General features: G+C 39.2%; 1 protein-coding gene across 1 annotated transcript in view; it reads left to right on the forward strand.

Annotated features, from left to right (window-relative positions):
• SORCS1 (sortilin related VPS10 domain containing receptor 1) overlaps positions 1–19,630 on the forward strand; it is a 289,292-nt gene that overhangs the window by 232,043 nt on the left and 37,619 nt on the right. The window contains exons 11-18 of the mRNA XM_035547734.1: positions 3,384–3,486; positions 3,910–3,986; positions 5,198–5,289; positions 6,314–6,421; positions 7,439–7,556; positions 9,370–9,500; positions 17,463–17,576; positions 18,569–18,740. Of these exons, the coding sequence (XP_035403627.1) occupies positions 3,384–3,486; positions 3,910–3,986; positions 5,198–5,289; positions 6,314–6,421; positions 7,439–7,556; positions 9,370–9,500; positions 17,463–17,576; positions 18,569–18,740 (915 nt within the window). The remainder of the gene's footprint in view (positions 1–3,383; positions 3,487–3,909; positions 3,987–5,197; positions 5,290–6,313; positions 6,422–7,438; positions 7,557–9,369; positions 9,501–17,462; positions 17,577–18,568; positions 18,741–19,630) is intronic.

Consider the following 19,630-nt stretch of genomic DNA (forward strand, 5'->3'; position numbering starts at 1 on the left):
TTTCCTCTTCCAACCCAAACCATTCTACAATTCTATGGGTCTAAAAAAGTTGGGAGGGATAGGGGAAATTTTCAAGGTGAAAGCACTGTAAAAGTTATATGTGTTTGGAAATGTCAGGGTTCCATAAAGGCATTCTGCTCAGGAAAATCATGGAGAAATGAAATTGTCCCCTGCTCTAAGGCAATTCTGTTCCTTGTCAGTATGACATAGCTGTAGTACTTAAACAATTCACGAGCTCATCTCACCTCTGTAGCTCTACTCTGTCTACTTCTGCATCAGCAATAGTTTTACCCCTATGTGTCAGTTGTTCCTTTTCCCTCTACATATTACTGTTCCTGGCATGATCCTGCTTCTCCTTATGGCATAGCTAGGTGAATTCCTAATGGTCTATTGTAAATCTAGCTTAGCTTCCATCATTACTCCAGGACAGATACTAATGCTTTCACACTGCTGGTTTTCAGCATAATTGTCTCTAGCTATAGCTTGGAACACAGTGATGATGTTCATCTCAGCTGTTGGCAGAATGGGATCTACCTGTTCCTGGAGTGGCTGGATTGTCCTGAGCCTGAGAATGGAATACTATCCTGTCTTTAACCTCAGCCTAAACTAAAGGAAAGTAAATGCAGAAATAAGTATGTAGAAGCTAAGTTGGCAGCTAAGGAGGTTAAGAGGGAATCTGGTTGAAACACAAGGCAAGCATACAGAGCCATCCCTCTACCGAAAATAAACTCAAAGCTTTTGTTGTTGGTTTTTTTTTTTTTTTTTCAAAGTCAAAGAATTTCTTTGCATTTCTTTGTGAGATTGCTCTGAATAACAAGGATGGAGGAAAGCAATGAAATTCCATCTAAGCCCAAGTTTTTATTTTTCTTGTTTATACCACTAGTTTTCTAGGCTGAATACACTTAATCTTCATAAAATAGCTGCCAAAGTATGATATTCCAAAGATGCTGGTTTTGTTTGGTACTTATCTTGTGCTGTGAAGTGGTTAACTGAGGATTAATTCTATCTTGCAAGTTATGGGCATCTGTCTAGGAGAGTTAATCAATTAGCTTTCAAGGATGGTCTTGTGGTTAAAACATTGGGCTGAATCTCAGGAGAATCTTGATTCAATTTTTAGGCCTATTTCCAATTTCCTATGTGACCTTGGGCAAGTCATTTATTTTCTCTGTGCCTCTCTTCCCCAGACATCTGTTTATTCCCTCCTACATTTTGGTTGTCTTGTCTGTATGGATTATAAGGATTTCAGGACAAAAACACATTTCTTATTGGGGGAGGAAGCATTCACACCATCTGCCACAGAATAATTTCAGCATCCAGGCGAGGTGGTGTGAATATCCTTCCTGGAAGTGTTTTCTCTTTTCATTGCCCTTTGCAGTTGCAGGTGAGCAAATACTGTGACCACCCCTAGTTTCTGGATGGTGTCTAGCATTATCCTTGTACTGCAATACTTGTCCCGACTCCTGATTAGGGACAGTTAGTAGTAACTGCTAGACATCCAAGGAGCACTTGCTTCTAGACAAATTATGATTGATCTGAATAATTATTTTGTGCCCCCTTGCAGGACAGAACGGGTCTTAGACATACAAGGTGTTGGCTGGAATGGAGAAGTTGCTTTTTAAGCTGTGTCCAGTTGTCAGTGCAGTCTCTATGCAGTACTGCACTCCAATCAATAAATCATACCACTAGAGACACTGTCTCTCTACTTAGAGAGGTGATATGGCTTTTAATATTTGATGTATTTATTCCATTTCTGTCTACTATATCTGTAAAGTGTTACTAATTTGAAAGAAAATTTTTGGTAGCACAAAAATTTGAGTCTAGTGAGATCAAATCTATCAGATTGGGGAATTGGCTGAGTTGCTGCCATTAGCTACTGTCTTGAAAATTCTAAGGTGGACTTGGAGTACGTTACTTTTAAAAATATGTTCTGTATTTAGTTCTGTAAAAGGGAAGAATTCATTCTCATGTAATGTTTTTCCACTTCCTGCATGCATGTCAGCTCGATTTGGTTTCTACTCCCTCCCCGTGCCCCCAGGCTGCTCCAGAAGCTGCCCTCGCAAGGCTGTCAGTTAGAGTTAGGCTGCTCAGTACATCCCACTTGGCAGCTTGTGCTCCTTTCTGCACCATCCCATGTCTCTTTTTCCTGTCTCATGTAAGTGAGAGCTCCTAACCCTCCTCACCACCCTCACACACCTTTAAAATAAATAAATAAACCTGCCTTTTGTGGTTGTCTTTATCCACAGGGAGATTTTCAGTTCAGAGTACTCGACTCCTACCTGGAGATGTGATATATTATTGGTCTTCCTCCAGTGACTGCAGAGGAAGCCTACAAAACTTACGAGGCTGGAAAATTAGCACTTAGACATGTAAGAGAGAGAGACCTGACTCCTTAGGGCCTGAAGAGCCTTCTGCATAGCATCCTGCTTGTCATACAGGCAAGCAAGCTGAAGCATGTGCTTCGCTGTGTTTGTGTGCCCAGACTGTCTGATGTCCCCCTCAGTTTGGTCAGTTTGCTTCAGGTTTTCTTGCCAGTATTTTTCCCCTTCCTTTCCCATAGCCTGTTTTATGAGGTTTGGAAGGGGGAAAGAAAAAAAAAAAAGAGTGAAAATAAAAATAAAACCCAAAGGAAAGTAAAAATTATCAGAAATTTTCAGAAATTGTCAGACTACAGATCTGGAGATAATCATAATGGCAACTTTGGAAATCTGCCTGTCTTACTTTCTTGCTCAGCTGATTTATTCTGTACCATTCCTGTCTGATCTGAGTACCTGAGATACAAAATCAATAATAGGTAAGGTTTCTATCGATGTATTTGTATTGAAATCTCAAAGGTCACATCCACATGGGGTGATGATGTATTGTATTAAACAACTTTTAAGCTGACATTTCTCAGTCCTGATATTTCTTCCTACCACACTACACTGGTAAGTTTATTTTGCTTCTCATTGTAGAAAATAGCTTGAGCACTGCTGCTCTGTGAGTCACTTCAGCGTATCTATAACCTAGCTTGCTTCTCGAGAGACCCGATAGTCAGGAGTGCTGGGTAGTCCCTACCATTACCTGCCCTTGCAAGTCTAGTTGCCTCCTTTGTGAGAACAGCCTCAAAGATCTCATCTTTGTAAGAGAGTTTCAACCTGGTGAAACTCTCAATGGGAAAGGGCTACATTGGAAAAGGACAGCAAAGGTCTCACAACAGAACCAGAACAGTGGCCATGTCTTTCAGAGGGTGGCTGGATACAGTTGTTAGGAAGAAGTATTTGGGCTTCTTGAGAGTAACTGTTAGTTGATATCGTATGCCCTATACAGCACAAAAGCCTGTAGAAATAGGAGCATGCACTTCAAGTTGTGTCTGCTTTTTACTTTTATTTCCCCTTTCTCCATAGCCCTATTGCTCCCTTCATCTTCATCTGAAGGTCTCAGAGAATCCCTATACCTCAGGAAACATCGCCAGTCGAGACACTGCCCCCAGCATTATTGTAGCATCAGGTATGAAACATTTAAAGATTTCCTGTATATGATGTGCAAACACAGAAAACGTTGAGTGTATGATAGGTGTGGAAGGTGTTGACTAGCTTGTGGGGTGTCACAAACAGAAGTCTTCATGGACCTTCAACTTACCTGTTTTTTATGGAAACTGGCTTTCAGGACTGAGCCTTATACTACCACAGACATTAGATTCAACACAGGCAATTTCCTTTGTGTATAGAGGTGTATAGAATTGTATAAAATGGATTTATTTTTTTTTAACTTATATTTTCTTCAAACTGAATGTCTCTCCTTTCTCCTCCCTTCTCTTCCCAAAACTAAAAGTTCTGTACTTACAAAAGGAAAATAAATATGTTTACTCTCGATTTGGTAATTCTGATGTTTCTTGAAGTGTTGTATCGCTAATCAATGTTCTTCTTACAGGCAATATAGGCACTGAACTGTCAGATGATGACATCAGCATGTTTGTTTCTGCAGATGCTGGGAACACATGGAGACAGGTATATGACACTGAATCACAGATCTAAATAGTAATTGTAGGAAATTGTCAAAGAAATAGATTCAAAATGTTGCTGCTTTTCTTTCTTTCTTTTTTTTTTTTTTAATTCAAAGTAGCTTTTTGCAAATCTACACAAAAGGGAAGACTTCTCTCCTGAGAGGTAGAGAGATGCCCAAAGAACAGGACTATGTATGTCATTAAGCATTATATAACAGAAAATTATTTTTACACTACGCAGTTTAACCCTGTAGCAGACAAGAACAGATTGAAATACGGATATTTAAAATGAAAGAATGTCTTTCTTGTTATTTTTGTTCATCTCTTGTACTGATCAAATCATTTTTCTCTTCATCCATTATTATACTTTCCAGAATATTAGCAGTAACACTAGTCTACTTCTCCCTCACGTGTGGGACTCATTTCACCTGAGCTGAATTGTCCAAAGCTCAGTGTCTCTCTAAAGCAATTACCTTGCTTTGTTCTTAAGTTAGTGGAGAAAAAGACAGAATGCATTTCATCCTGTTCTGAAGCTTCTGTCTCTTCAATGGTAGCAGAAAGAGACTGGATGATGCAGTTAAATCAATTTCCTAATATTTAGTGGAATCCCACCTGTTAACAAAGTATTGTTACTCTTTAGTGTGTTCATCTTCAGAAAGGGAACTTCTACTCCCATTTTCTAGATGAGATATCACATCATGGAGACCAAGTGTCATTTTCACAGACTCACAAGCACTGCTACAAAAACTAGAGAGCAGATGTTTGCAGAAAGCAGGAACCAAAAAGTCACAGGAAAAGAAAATCTGTTTAAATATTTGATATTCCAGGAATCTAATTATTTTACAGTGCTTGACCGGCCATCATTTTTACCTCTACATCACTTGTGTGTGCTATGGCCAGATACATGCAGGCACATCAAGTTCTTCAAACAAAACTCTGTCATCAAATAGAGGAAAATTGTTAGTCCTTGCAGAAGTTCATGTTTCTAACTTTCTGCTAAGCAGAGGCATTTCTCTGGAACCTGGAAAAAATTAAAAAAACAAAAAAAAACAAAAAACAAAAAACAAACAAACAGGAACTGTCTCCGTACAGGTTGTGTTCCTCTACTCAGTAACTTCTGTAGCACATGCCTATCCTCTGTCAAGATCATACTTGAACTATGACCTTTTCTTGATACTAAGGAAAATAGATCTAAGTATATGTTTATTTTTCCAGATCTTTGAGGAGGAGCACAGTGTTCTGTACCTGGATCAAGGTGGAGTACTGGTTGCCATAAAACACACATCTCTGCCTATTAGACATCTCTGGTAATGACTCTGGTTCTAAATGTGATGGTTGATGCCCTTCCTTATAGATGTGAAGAAGTAAGAAGTTAGGCTGCAGTCACAGTTTTTTTGTAGCTGCAATCTAGAAAAATATCATTTAAGAAACTGGCAAATTAACTCAGATAAAGCTAAATCTTGGCAATTCCAGCTTGCCCAGTTTCAGCTTGGCCAGATCTTAGATACTGTCAAGATAAGTCCATGGCTTCCCTGATTTACTAAGCCTTGGCTTCTTAAGTTTGGTTATTTATATAATATGTAGTTTGGATTATGGCTTTGTCTCTTATTAAGTTGCCAAAGTACTCTTAATTTTAAAAATTATCGATGAAATTGTCTTCTATATGGCAGGCAACACTTATGAATGAGAATTTTGTTGAATATCATCAGGGTTATATAGCCAATAAGACAAAAATGTCCCTTCTAGTTAGCACCCTTCAGTTTATATGGTAGGTAGAATAGTTTTATGCTGTTTCAAATGTTTTACTGTCATTACATTAAGAGTTATATCAATATCTAAAACACACAGACTCAAGTCTTAAGAATTGAGGAGTGATTACAAGCTTTCACTTAGACCCACTGCAGGGAAGAATGCTGGTCAGAAGAGACAAATCTCTTGTGCTCTGGGAATCTAACCTCCTTAAAATGTCTTATGTTGTAGACCTAAAAATAAGGTGGTCAAAATTAGTAGTGTATTTAAAAAATAAATAAATAAAAATCTGAGTTCTAGGCTACGTTTTACCCTTAAAGCATCGATCTCTAATATAGCTTTATTAGTTTCTGCCACTTAAGTATTGGCCTTGGCTTAGCAGTATAATGCCAGACAAGCTTGATCAATGCTATGATTTATGGTGCTCCCCCAAAAATTAGTTATTTCAAGGACTAAAAATGCAGTATTCAAGAAAAAAAGCTGCTTCCTAGTTCTCCATAGCAGCTGTAGTGTACTGGTGGGTCCCCTCAAGTAAAGTTGAAGGAGAATAAAATAAGATACTAAATCTGCTTTCTCCACTAGGTTAAGTTTTGATGAAGGGAAATCTTGGAGCAAGTACAGTTTCACATCCCTCCCACTGTTTGTAGATGGAGTTTTAGGGGAACCTGGAGAGGAAACTCTCATCATGACGTAAGTGAGCTTGCCATCATACTAATGTTGATGCGAACTGCGCCATAATTATCTTATGAGGATTGTTTATAACATAACACTCTTTCTGGTTGGTGACCAAACCGAGTGTTATCTGAAGCCAGGAGTATGCAGACTTCTGTTGCTGAATCATCAATGTCTGTTTCTGGTATGATTGAGGGAATGACAGTATGGTTCCTTGCAAGCTGTAAACACATTATCATTTAGCTTACCAGCATGAAACCCCACTGCTCAAATTGGATGTGATTTAAAGCAGAGTTACTCTTGACAGATGAATATTTAAAAGAAAAATGGTGGACTATTTTTATAGCTGTGGTTTTGCTACTACTTTCTATTTTTTAACTGAGAAGCAGAAAAATGAAGACATTCTTTGTAAGAATGAATGATAAGATGTTGCCTGGAGGCTGACTCACAAAAAATTGTGATTAGTTTCAATGTGGTATGCTGAGAACTGCATTGTGCATAAATCTGGATTCACCCTGCCTAAAATCGTGACGTTTTACCTGAGATCAGGTTTGCAAAAAGAGGAGAAAATTTATTTTTCTGTCTGTAAAAAATGAACTGACCTGTAATAAACAAAATATTTGGCTTGGAAACTAACCTGACTTAACAGAAACGTATGAAGAATGGTACCTTAATATACTGATTTTAATTCTTGTTGAAATGATTCCCAAAGCTCATAATTAAGATATGAAAATCCTGCAGGTATGACTGTCTCCAGCCTATGTCAGGTCTCCTCTGTTTGATCAGTTTGGAGAAAGACAGAATTGGGAGGCAATTGATCCACGGAATAAAAGCTATGGGTAATCTAAGAGGTTTGTGGGTATTTAGGAGCCTAAGTCTTACTTCCACTATGTCAGTCAAGTGAAAATCAGTAGGACTAGGACTTCCAAAGCAATTAATCTCTGCTGGAAATTTGTCAGTGACTGTACCTCTGTAACTACTAGACTCCATGTGGTGCTACCTTTTACTGTATGCACTTTCTGCTGTGTTCTGTAGAGTGTTTGGACATTTCAGCCACCGCTCAGAGTGGCAGCTGGTAAAAATTGACTACAAGTCCATTTTTGATCGGAGGTGTGCAGAAGAGGACTACAGGCCTTGGCAACTCCACAGCCAGGTGAGAAGCAAGGAGGCTGGGATCTGACCTGAGGCTACATGATCCTACAGTTAAAGATCATCATGATCCACTGTATTTTCCTGTTAGCTTCATGTATCAGATTGTACCTTATTAGCTGGTTTTGTTGTGTTACATAGGTGTATTAGCCCTGAAGGATGAACAACTGCCTTTTGGCTTGTTCTGTAACTAAAGGATAAGAAAGAGTCTGTGTCGAAGAAACAACAGAGGTTTGAGGCTCCATACAGATTATTAGCTTAGATTCTTATCCAGAGCTGAGGGATGCAACAGCAGCAGAAGCACTGCTGCTGAAAGAGGCCTGAACTCCTTCCCTCTGAGAACTCCCATCCAATTCCTTCATCCTTACCTCCTTCCTCTCCTTCCATTCTCTGTCCTCATAGTCAGTATCTTAAGACCCTTCTAGTTCTCTCAAACTTGTTTCCCTACAATCCAGCCCTCTCACTCTCATGTCTTATTTGCTTGTTTTCATACTTGCTCCATCACTCTCAGCTGTTAGTTCTGCTGTGAGAGCCGGACACTTTATTCCCCATTCTTTTGGGTCCCCCTGTGCCCTGTCCCTGGCATCCTGGATGCAGGGGCTGCATCACTCCTGGAACAATTTCTCAAGTAGCCAGCAAGTCAACATGCTCTGTGCAGTGCCTGTGCCTGCCTTGGGGGCATCTTCCGAGCTCTGCTAAGTTTGACACAATGCCTGTCTTATATCAGATTAAAACACAATATGGCCCAAATTCTGTGGTTATATAAACACCACAGGCTCCACTGAAGTCTAAAGAGATACAAACATTTGTATGATCAAAGGTTGTCTTTCTGTGCTGGGCAAGAATTTAATAATGAATATGAAATGGAAGTAGCTTGACTCAGACTAGCTGCTCACACAAAGCACAACACCACACCAAAAATACCAGTTATGACTTAGATCTTCAGATGATGAAAATCGGTACAGCTTCCTTGAAATTCAAGAATCCACAGCATTTTACACCAGTTGCCATTCAAGCCCTGCTGTTTTCATGGGCAAATCTGTATCATTAATATTTTCTTTAGCTTACAGCACAAAAGGTAACAATTGAGACCCCACTGTCTTTTGTTCTTTACTTCCTTGTGCTCACATAAGCAAAAATGCCAAGGATTTTGCAGTATATCTTTGAGGATGTTGGCTTTGGAGTTTGCAGAACTATTTTTAGGAAGACGGCTGTAGACTTTTGCCTTTTGATTTGCTTTCCTTTGAGATTACAAGGCTGAGCCATGCATGTTTCCTAGACAGAAATGTTTAACAGGGTGCTCAAGATAGTGAAAAGACAACGAAGTGTTAACATCCAGTACATAACAAATCAAATCCTAAAAAACCTGAACTCAGAATCTGTGGAAAGTATTTACATATACGTGTATTACTAATTTCCACTGAACAAAATCATTGCCAAAGTGATTAGACCAAAGAAATAGACATGCTCTATCTCAGAGAGCAGAGGGATCAGGCTGTGGTTTCAGTTGCTGTGAAACCTAATCTATAAATGAGAAATGGGCCTGAATCAAATACTTACTGGGTTTGGAACAAATTCAGAACTGAATCTGATACATAAATAAACCCAGATCATTTATTGGTGTGTATTGGAAAAGCTGCTTTAGTTTCAATTAAAGCTTCAGTAGCTTTAATTAGCTCCACTGTACTGACACGGTATTTGACTTCCCATCCTCTTCCCTTGAGTCACAGCCCCTATTATTGCACAGTCTTGAAAAACTGGGTGTTACAAACAGCCTGGTGGGTGTCAGACAAAGATATTTTTGGTTTTGTTTCCAGGGAGAAGCTTGCATCATGGGAGCAAAGAGGATCTACAGGAAACGCAAGTCAGAGAAGAAATGCATGCAAGGAAAATATGCAGGGGCTATGACCTCAGAGCCATGTGTGTGCACAGAGGCAGACTTTGACTGGTGAGCAATGAGCACAAAAAATGTGTGAGATTACCTAAAATGATGTTCCCACCCCACAAAACAGAACTCACTAGAGAGTCTGTAGGCTTGCAGGGAGCAGAAATTAATAAATGTGTAGGTGGCTAAGTAGATTCCTCCCTGATAGTGTAGGTATGTCGAAAGAAAGAAAGGGGAAGTAAGTGTCTGTAATCCTTGTTAAAGCTCTCACAAAACTGATGCTGAACAAGCCATTTTCCAGGTCTCATCTGAGCTTTTTGCAGTATTAAGGTAAAAGGTTCATTTAGTCTAACTTCAGCAATGTCCAGGAGTGGCTGTGAAAGTAGTATATATGACATACATATAGTGTATAGTGTGTGTTAAGAAAATAAATTATTCATACATAAATACACACATCTGTATATACATGTAAAAATAAGTATATATAGTATACTAAGCAAGCCTTCATCTTCTGGAAATCAAATATCTAGGGAATTACTCTGCCATTTTTTATATCTGGACTATCACATTTGATATCTTGACATTGCATTCATTAATTTGCTTAATCTCCCAAAGCTTTTTCTTCTGTCCTGTATTCTATTGGAAATAGTGTCCATTGCTGAGTTATTAATGGGGTGATGAAATGTCAGCTTCTGATTTCATTTCAAAATTCCTGCTGATTCACAGTAATTTGCACAAAACAGACAGGGAACCACCTTGCTGGAATCTCACTATCACTATGTTTTCTCTGAGTCTGAAACAGTCCTGAATATTAATAAAATTGATTTCAGGATTTGCTGCTACAAAAGTTTGTTGCTAGGTACAGAACAAAAGTACTGCAGTGATACTTGCTAGGGGAAAACATGCTTGTATTTCTTTTACATTCACTTAGAGGAAACTTTCTGCAAAATGTCTGCTGGGCTGTGAAACAATGTCTCAGAGAAAACTTGGGGACATATGACAGACATTCACATTTCACATGGACCCACAAGACCCTTCGAATCTGATGGAATCAGCAGAATTAGGCCTTTTTGAAAGTCAGCTTGTTAAAAGTAGCCTGAGAAGAGTACCCTTAAAAGTACTGCAGGTTTCTGTGCTGAGCAAACTGATAAAAAGCCTTCCTCGCCTAGGAGGGTCTTCCTTCTCCTGATGGAACCACTTTTGTTTCAGGGCAGACTATCATGTTCCCCTCTAACGCTCTCTGAGCTCTTGTTTTTCACATAGTTCTCAGATCTGGATTTTTACTTTATCCATTTCAGCTTCCTTCTCCACTGACTCTGAGGAAAAATGAATAAAATATTTCCGTAAACATCCAGTTCAGAAATATTTACCAGAAATAGTCATCACTTATTTATCTACTTAAAACAGTCAGGAGCATAGTTTTACATAGATTTTCCAGAGAGAGATGGAAAAGCCTCTGGGAACAGATGACAGAGGAGAAAAGAAATGCCAAAAAAAAAAAAAAAAAGCAATTCTGCTGGCTCACCTGAATTTGTCAGCCAAGCTTTATTATGCTAACAAAAGCAAAGCTGCTGCTTCTCTGCCATAGCATTCTGTGCATGCCTTCTTGAACTCTGTACTAGGCTTCCCTGCTAAAGCATCCTGCATAAGCTACTCCAAAGAGGAATTTGGAGAAGAAATGTTGAATGAAGTCTTGCTGATAGAAGATGTCCTCTGTAGGTTTCTTCATGCAAAAGGAAGAAGCACTTTCATCATCCTCATTCATGACATTTCCATGGTGCATTTGAATAATTTATTAGTCTTTTTTAGACAGGGCTCTGAATTGGAGAGGATTGAAGGGGACATGTATCTGTCAGGCAGGGAGAAGCCCCTTTTCTGGCTGCGCTTGTTTTTGCAATCTTGAAATAAACTGGGCAGCTTTTTATATTAACATTAATGGTTACAGGATCCGGACTCATATACAGAATGCATGAGGACAACAATCCCTGCCCCAATCAGTGTAGTTTGGAAACTGAATTTGTATGGATAAAATTTTGTTATCTAAATTTATCAGAGCTTGGAGTAAAACAGAATATATACCTGTGTGGTCATGTGAAGTTAAAAAAAAAAAAAAAAGAAAAAAAAGAAAAAAAAAAAGTGTTATTCCTGTTAATTCTGTGAGTGTTGTCTTATCAGTTCAGGGGAAAAAAGACAATCATAAAGGACATAAAGATTTTCTAATTTATTTTTTTTCTCCTAGTAATGTCATAGAACTCAAAGGTTCGTTTCAAATCTGCATTCAGCCCACAGTAGTTCTTTCTCAGAGAAAAGGGCACATTGGTTTATTGTTTTACACAGCAGCAAAACTGAGTGACACTGGAAATGACTGTAGTTCCACCAGCCTTGGGAACCTGAGCTCTTCTGACATTAGGCATCTTTTATCATGGCCTAGATCCAAAACTAGCTGGGGCCAGAGCTGATCCGGCAGGGAGCTGGTGCTCTGTACCTGGGCTGCAGCTGACAGCCAGAGGGCAATAGCGCTTCAGGAATAGGGGACTGTGGGAACACGCAGGAAAACCCTCCTCAAATCCGTCCTAGCAACGGCCTGGAAACGAGATTGTCCTTCTTCATTTAATTGATTTGAGTAAATGGATGACACCGTTACTTGTGTGTTATTAAAACATTAATTTACCCGCTTTCCTTCCATTGTGTTTCTTCCTGCCGTCTGAATGTTATTACGGCAATATCTCTCCAGTAGAAACACTTCCCAGACACAGATGGAAATCTTTAGTGGTACTCATCCTTCAGCTACCTGTCCCCCAGGTCCTTTAATAGAACCTTTGAGTTAAGTGTTGCTCTGTCAGCCCTCCTTCGGAACCCACTGCCATTAATACTGAGGGCTTCTCCTATCAGTATTCCTATATCTTACACCTCCATGGGAAGTACTAGTCTGTTCACTCTGGTGCTGGTGACTTCGAACAGAAAAAGAGGTGCAAAGGAGCCTTAGTGCAATTAAGATTCAAACGTACTTATTTCACTGATGATATCCGCAAGGATCATGCAGGTGCCAGTTCTGAAATGCACATACATTTACATCCTAAAATGAACTAAATTTGCTTTATCATTCTGGTAGGCTTATTTAACTAATGAATAATAAATTTGAGTTAATCTTTAGTTCGTTTTGAATGGTTGTGGAAAATGCAGATTCACTATGCAAAGTCTATGATGCATCTCTGCATCTTTAGGGGCCTAGATATCTTCCAGGCCTGATTTTACTGGAAAGACTTTGGGAATCTCAGATTCTCTATTAACATAAGCTGGTGTGGCCTGTTCTGAATGCTGCAATGCAGTTATAACCATATGTCTTCCTGGGTCCATCATTCAAACTGTCGTTGAATCCATCCTTCTCTGAGATAAATCCCAGTTCAGATCCTGTACCACTGTGAGGCAAATATAACTCTCTTTAACATAAATTTACACTTACACCGTAGTTCAGTATTAGATAATAATAGTAAACTAATAAAATGCTGGTAAGACTTCACCAGAGCTGTGGCCACAGTTAATTATTTTTACAAGAGCTTTTGGAATCTACAGAACAAGGCGGACTTTAATCCCAGGTACCTTAATTCCACCCTATTTAAAGTCTGAAAAGTTTGCAAAGCAGAAAGTACAAAACCACGAGTAACATTTTCAGTTTCTGGCATGTCTGACCTTAAGGTGAAACTGTTAATATTAAGGAAATCCTGTGCTTACGTGTTAAGTCATCTCCTGAGTCTCAGAAGGTATGAACAAGGCAATCACTTGTCTGACTTACCTGATTATGTCTATACCTTAAAAATGGTGGAATTTTAATATCACAAAGATTTACAGTTCTTACATGACAGTATGTTTGTCAGGTCTGTATTCAAGCTAGTTCCTTAAGGGATTTCTTTATCCTTTGATTGTTACTTACATTGATAATGATCTTAAATCAGGAAATTTACCATGCACTTTGAGCAGGGTTATAGAATTTCTGGATTGAATGGGTATCTGTCTTTAATTACAGAGAAGGATTTGTCATCCTACTTGACTAGGACAAATAGGATTCCAGTTTAAACCAGTAAAAGTGGCCAGTGTATAAACATTGTAATCAAGAGCTAGGCAATAGGCTGCTTCACACTGATAAAACAAGCCATGCAGGTAAATGGCTCTGCTTTTATTTTGATAGGTACATTATCTATTTCACCTGAATTCCTTTCAGGCAGGCAGAAAATATCATCAATATATGCAAATTCCAATTCCCAGGTACCTGGCAATGACTCGGCTAGCTGATTGCAGTCTAAAGCTGATGCCTTTCCTGTTTCCAGATTTTGCTATACTGGCTCGTGCTATGGCAATCCAATTGATGCTAATGCTTGTTGATTGCTACAAAGCCCGTTGTGCCAAATTGTAGGCAGCAATTTGTTGTCAGCATCAGTGTTCTGCATGCACCAGCCTGTAGCCAAGGAATTCATTAGATTCCAAGATTGCGGAGGTGAACAGGGGGCTGCTGCATCTGTAGAGAGATACGGAACAGCAATTCGTGTCATTTACTGGGATGATATTTCTGTAGGACTTTAATGAGCCAGACGATTTGCAGGCCTGAAAATGACACTGTGAAACTTCTGTGCTTAGAACTATTTCTGTTGTGGAAAATCCTATAATTTTATTCTCTTGACTTTGAGAAATATGATCCAAGTATAGTCAAACCTAGTTAACTCAAGCTTCCCTTGCCTAGATTTGTGGATACTAACAGGAAGCAAAATTATAGCATGAGTATAGACAAGTGTGTAGTAAGAAATCACAGACTTGATACTGCTGTATTAAATTGGACTATGGGTACTGATCCTCTCTGCAGCAGATTTTACTGTATTGTTTTGTTTTGTTTTCACCTAACTGATTGCAGAACATTGTGTGTGTACAGTGTTACAGCTTTTTAATTACACTGACACATGCTAACTTAGGAATATAGCACTGCAGTGTTGACAAATGAATTACAAAAATACAAGAGTCCCACTTGTATGTAAATATTTGTTTTCTCTAAACAAATCAGAATGGTGTTATTCTTCATTATAAAGTGTTTCCACAGTCATAGTGTTTTTAATCCAACAAGGATGATTAGAGGAGCACATGGCAGTGGGAGAATAGGCTGGCTGATGCTTCCAAAGCAATTAGACAACATTCAATCACTAACATCTGAGTAAATAGATTCATGAAAATTCAATCACAAAAACTGAGGAAAAAAACATTCAGGTCATCTAGTTCATTGCTGTTTCCTAGAGCATGTTCTCAATTACTTGTTGTAGCTATCCCAAGCAACACAGCTGCCAAAATGTTCTTTTGGAACAATTGTGCAGTCCAATGGGTGTTCAAGAGTTTTCCCAAGGGATGTGCCGCTTTAGTTTTCTTTTTGGTTAATGCCACCTTTTTAATTTCTCTGGTTTTAGATTACCTCAAAACATTTTTCTTTCTTGATTCAGAAGAAAAGCTTGCAGGCATGAGCAAAAAGCAGTGACAAAATTCCTCTCATTGTCCAGCTTTTGATAACAACCCAGAGATCTTAAAATTATTTAACAGCAACTCAGTTTTATTTAAACCATCATGTTTTGGCCCAGCAAGAAAAGACAATTGGAAAAAAAAAAATCTTCATAATTTTATATATTCTTGTTCTTGTTAATATTATTCTACATATATTATTGATCACACCGTCAATCAGCATTGGTTGCTGCCTGTTAGTGGTTGCTGAATCCAGTAGCCTGATGGAGGTGAGGCTGCTGCAGCATTTTTATATCCCCTGATCCAAGCAGTAACAAGCTTGAGCATTTGTTCCTGATAGACGTAAATGTACACACAATGCATATATACATGGCTGGCCACACAGATTAACCCAAACAGAAAACACAGCACTTGTACAAACACCAGTTGCCTCATCCTGTCCCCTCTAGGTGATCAAGATGAAATCCCATTTGTGGAAAATATATGCATATGTAAATGTACGCACAATATTGATCCCACCAGTACCTGGTCTTAGACACCCAGTTCTATCCAGTAGCTGTCCCTGGGATGCCCAGTCTCCCCAGTTGCTGACATTTGGATGTATGAGCCTCTGAGTCCTGGAGCCACGCTCCAGTTGCTGATGCTCGTGCCCAAAGGCACGGACTGTGGATCATTGCCAGGAGATGGCCCCTGGATCCCAGGTGTGCCCAGCTGCCTCACATGTAGACAGACACAGGTCTCTTCACTAGCTGGTCCACACCTACATGACTTTACATCAGTAGCCAGCCCCCAAACCAATAATCAATTCACAGACCTGGTATCCAGCCCAGACTTGTGACCACATCAGCACATAGCTCCTAAGGTTTTCATCCTTCTCACTGTCCTGTCTGGCTTGATGCTCACCCAGGCACTATGGAAACACTCCAGTGATTCTGGCTTCTGGCACCACGGGCACATGGGCCTTATGACCCATGGTCTAACTCCAGTTGCTGACATTTAGACATGCGCGTGCACGCTGAACAGAGAGCCCCTGTCCCAGAAGAACAGTTAGAAATGGAATTTAATGAGATGACAAAGAACAATGCAGTGAAAGGACATGGCCAAAAAAACACCCCGTTTACACACAACCCATTCCTTTTCCCTCTGATTTTGTACGTTTTTGTACACTCCTCAAACCACCTTGGTCATTCCCTTTTCTTGCCTTTGGTTCTTCCCCTTGGCATCCCATAAGAAGTTTTGTGCAACCCCCAAATTCTCTTTTTTGGCATGGTATAATGAGCTCTGTACCCCTGTGTGCGGTAACCCTGCTCAGTCAACAAAGTAATCTGGGCAGAGCCTCCCCTGTTGATTATCTTGTAGGTCTTACCCCAGAAATGGTTTGATGGTTCTCCCTTGAACAGCCCTTAGAGGAACCAGGACAGAGTCTTCACTGGCTCTATCCACATTATTGGTGTTTCTTGTAAACAAACACGAGCCCTTAGATCACATAATCTAATTTACCCTAATCCTCTTTCGTAGACATCAGGCTACAGGATACCAAGATATTAAAGATAACAAGGAAAAAAAATAAAAATAAAAGAAAGAGATCACTTAAGATCAAAGATCATGTCGCAACTGGAATATTGGAAAGGAGTCTGTGAACCTCTGGGTAGCAGTTCTCAGAAATGATGATCCATTAGCTTCTCAGTTATGGTATATGGAGAAAGCTCAGTATAAGGAATAAGAATGATTTTCCACCCAAACAGAACAGAATACTGTTTAAAGAGTTTTGTTTGTTTGTTTATTTGTTCCACAAATACAGAACTAAAAATGAACAATTTTTATAGTGACTTTATTTGGAATCAAAAACAGTTGGAAATGTTGTTTATTTTTAGTGGAACTGAAGCAAATTTATTCATAGCTAAACCCAAATTGCAACAAAAGATTCCAGTTTGACTCATTGTTTCTGACACATGGTTTTTGGTAGCATTTCCTCTTTCAAACCAAAATAGAAATGAAAATTGCAGCCATTACCAAATACTTCTGTTAATGCCTTCATTCAGCTCTCTCAGAGCTGTAATTTTTCCTGTACAGCTAATGTGATATAGTTTTCAAATACAATGAATTGTTTAGCATTTCAGGTTTCTAAGATACAACTGAGACAGCAGTGATTGAATTTGGTGATCTCTGGCTTTTATTATATTTGGGTCTAGAGCTGTGCCTGAGAAATAGTGTTAGACTATGGAGGGATAACAGATAAAGAAGTAGCTCATGAACTCCCTGAATAAAACAATGATCTGGTTCTGCTTGTTTGTGCTGGGATGCATGCAAGGTAACTTCACCCCCCCACACTCCTCCCCAGAAAAAGATAAAGCAAGTGAAGAATCTGTTGTTATATCAGCAAAAAGGATCAGAAACCCTAGGAAAGAGATTAAGGAAAATCAAAACTTGGATCCATAGTAACGAGCATGATCTAATGCCCATGTTAATTCTTCTTTTTTTTTTTCTTTTTTTTTTTTCCTCCAATGTGACTTTCTTTTAATGCTAAAACAGTGATTATGGATATGAACGTCACAGCAATGGGCAATGTTTACCAGCGTTTTGGTATAATCCATCTTCCTTGTCAAAAGACTGCAGCGTTGGACAGAGTTATCTCAACAGCACTGGGTAAGTAGCACACCAGGTGTTTTTTAGCTAGACTAGCCATACAGACTTCAACCCGGTAACAACTACTGATTGTATTTTCTGTAGATGACTCAAAGCTGGGTGAAGCCCTTAGGACCTGTTTATTGAGTTTGTTAGGGTCCACAGTCTGGCCCTCCAGATTGCCATCACGTATTGTCCAGACCTGTCTATGAAAAATGATACCATAAAGAAACTTGAGTGGAAAATGTAAGGCAAAGGTCAGATCACTAAATCTCTGAAAAGTTTCCTGTTAAAATCATGTGGGATCAGGTGAGGCAGAAAGGGAGGAAAACAATTTAGAGGAAAGGGATGAAACTGATGTATAAGTGAAAAGAAGCAATAGATGGGCAGCTAGTCCAAATGCTCTTTGTTCTTTGGCTCTCCTGGAAGACAATAAAGATACATTATATATTAAAAGACTGACCTCAAGCTGCATTTCTCATGCAAGTGATAAAAACAAAGGAATCCAAGCTGCTTTGACATTTTGTACACTCAAAGATAGAGATAATTTGCTTTTTTCTTCAACTTCATCATTTCTCTTGCTCTAGAGAGTTACATCTTAAGTGAGAGTTGGCTCACAGCTGATGAGAAGTGAATAGTTTTATGACGTGAGAAAATCTTTTTAACTACGCCTAAAATATAACAGAATACAATTTCATACTTTATGTGCATGTTACTTATTTATAGATCTATAGTTATTTCACTTATAACCTAGATCACCATATAATTATACATTTTATGCAATTTATGTAGTATGTGGTATATAGATGTGCTAAATATCACATGCCATTTAACAACAGAATTAATTACTTGTATGTTAGGTACACAGGGATTGCTTGGCTGAGGCAACGATAAAAAGATGTCTTCCAATCTCCCTAGTCTAAAGAACCCTTGAAAACCTCTCCCTGTTTCCAGTTAACCCTGTCATGCTACCTCTTTGCATCTTGCAGAGATTTCTCTCTTTACCTTTGCAGGTACCGGAAAGTTGTTTCTAATAACTGCACGGATGGTGTGAGAGAACAGTACACGGCAAAACCACAGCAATGTCCTGGCAAAGCCCCCCAGGGGCTTCGCATAATCACCACTGATGGCAAACTGACAGCTGAGCAAGGACACAATGTCACTTTCCTGGTGCAGCTGGAAGAGGTAAGCTCTATTTTTATGTTTCATCCCAGGCCTCATGGCTGTGTTTCAGTCTGATTCATGCCAGACAAAGTTTGTAAAGTGGTAAAGAGGTGAATCAAGAGGGTGTGGGATAAAGTCAGCGCCATGATGTAGCTGGGGCAGAGTATACTCTAAAAGGTAATGGGTGATGTATGAAGACAGTGAGACTGAAAGTCTATGCTGTGCAAAGGGTAATTGGGAGAAGTTGATAAAAACTGGGAACTGGCCTTGCTTGGGAATTTTACAGTAGGACTGGAGAGTGGGCCAGTTATATGCTATAAGCTAAAGGAGAATAAACTACGTTTCTAGCAGCATAATTGTATATACACTAAATTATTTACCAAATAAGCTATTTCAGTGACAAAAATCACAGCACCTACCAGAAAAGTTAAACAACCCAGCAAATGAACAACTTTCCTGCCATAAAACAGTATCAAATTCATAGAATCACAAAATAGCTGAGGTTGGAAGGGATCTCTGGAGTTTGGATAGTCCAGCCCTGTTTCTCAAAGGGAAATTTCTGTCCCTTTCAAACAAGGCAGAGGTATCACAAAACAAGAACTTGCCATTTTCTGTTTGGTTCTGCCTTGCGCTGGTATGGAGCATAGTATAATCTAGGATGTTTAACATTCACCAAATCTGTCCCACCTGTTATTGCTGAAGAGAAGGCATCAGGCATGTTACAAAAGGCTAGATATGTGTGTGTTCATGTGTCAGTTGTAGTCCATTCTCATCTTTGTATCTCCCATATTCCTGTATCCCTCTAAGACAGTTTGTTTGAAGCCTTCAGATCTGCAGAGCTGTTCCACACACCACAGCCTCCCAGCTCTATTTGTTCATGCCTGTGTTCCACTTGACCCTCAGAACAAGGG

This window comes from Cygnus atratus, chromosome 7 (genome assembly GCF_013377495.2).
Source record: "Cygnus atratus isolate AKBS03 ecotype Queensland, Australia chromosome 7, CAtr_DNAZoo_HiC_assembly, whole genome shotgun sequence".
In the NCBI taxonomy this organism is placed as follows: domain Eukaryota; kingdom Metazoa; phylum Chordata; class Aves; order Anseriformes; family Anatidae; genus Cygnus; species Cygnus atratus.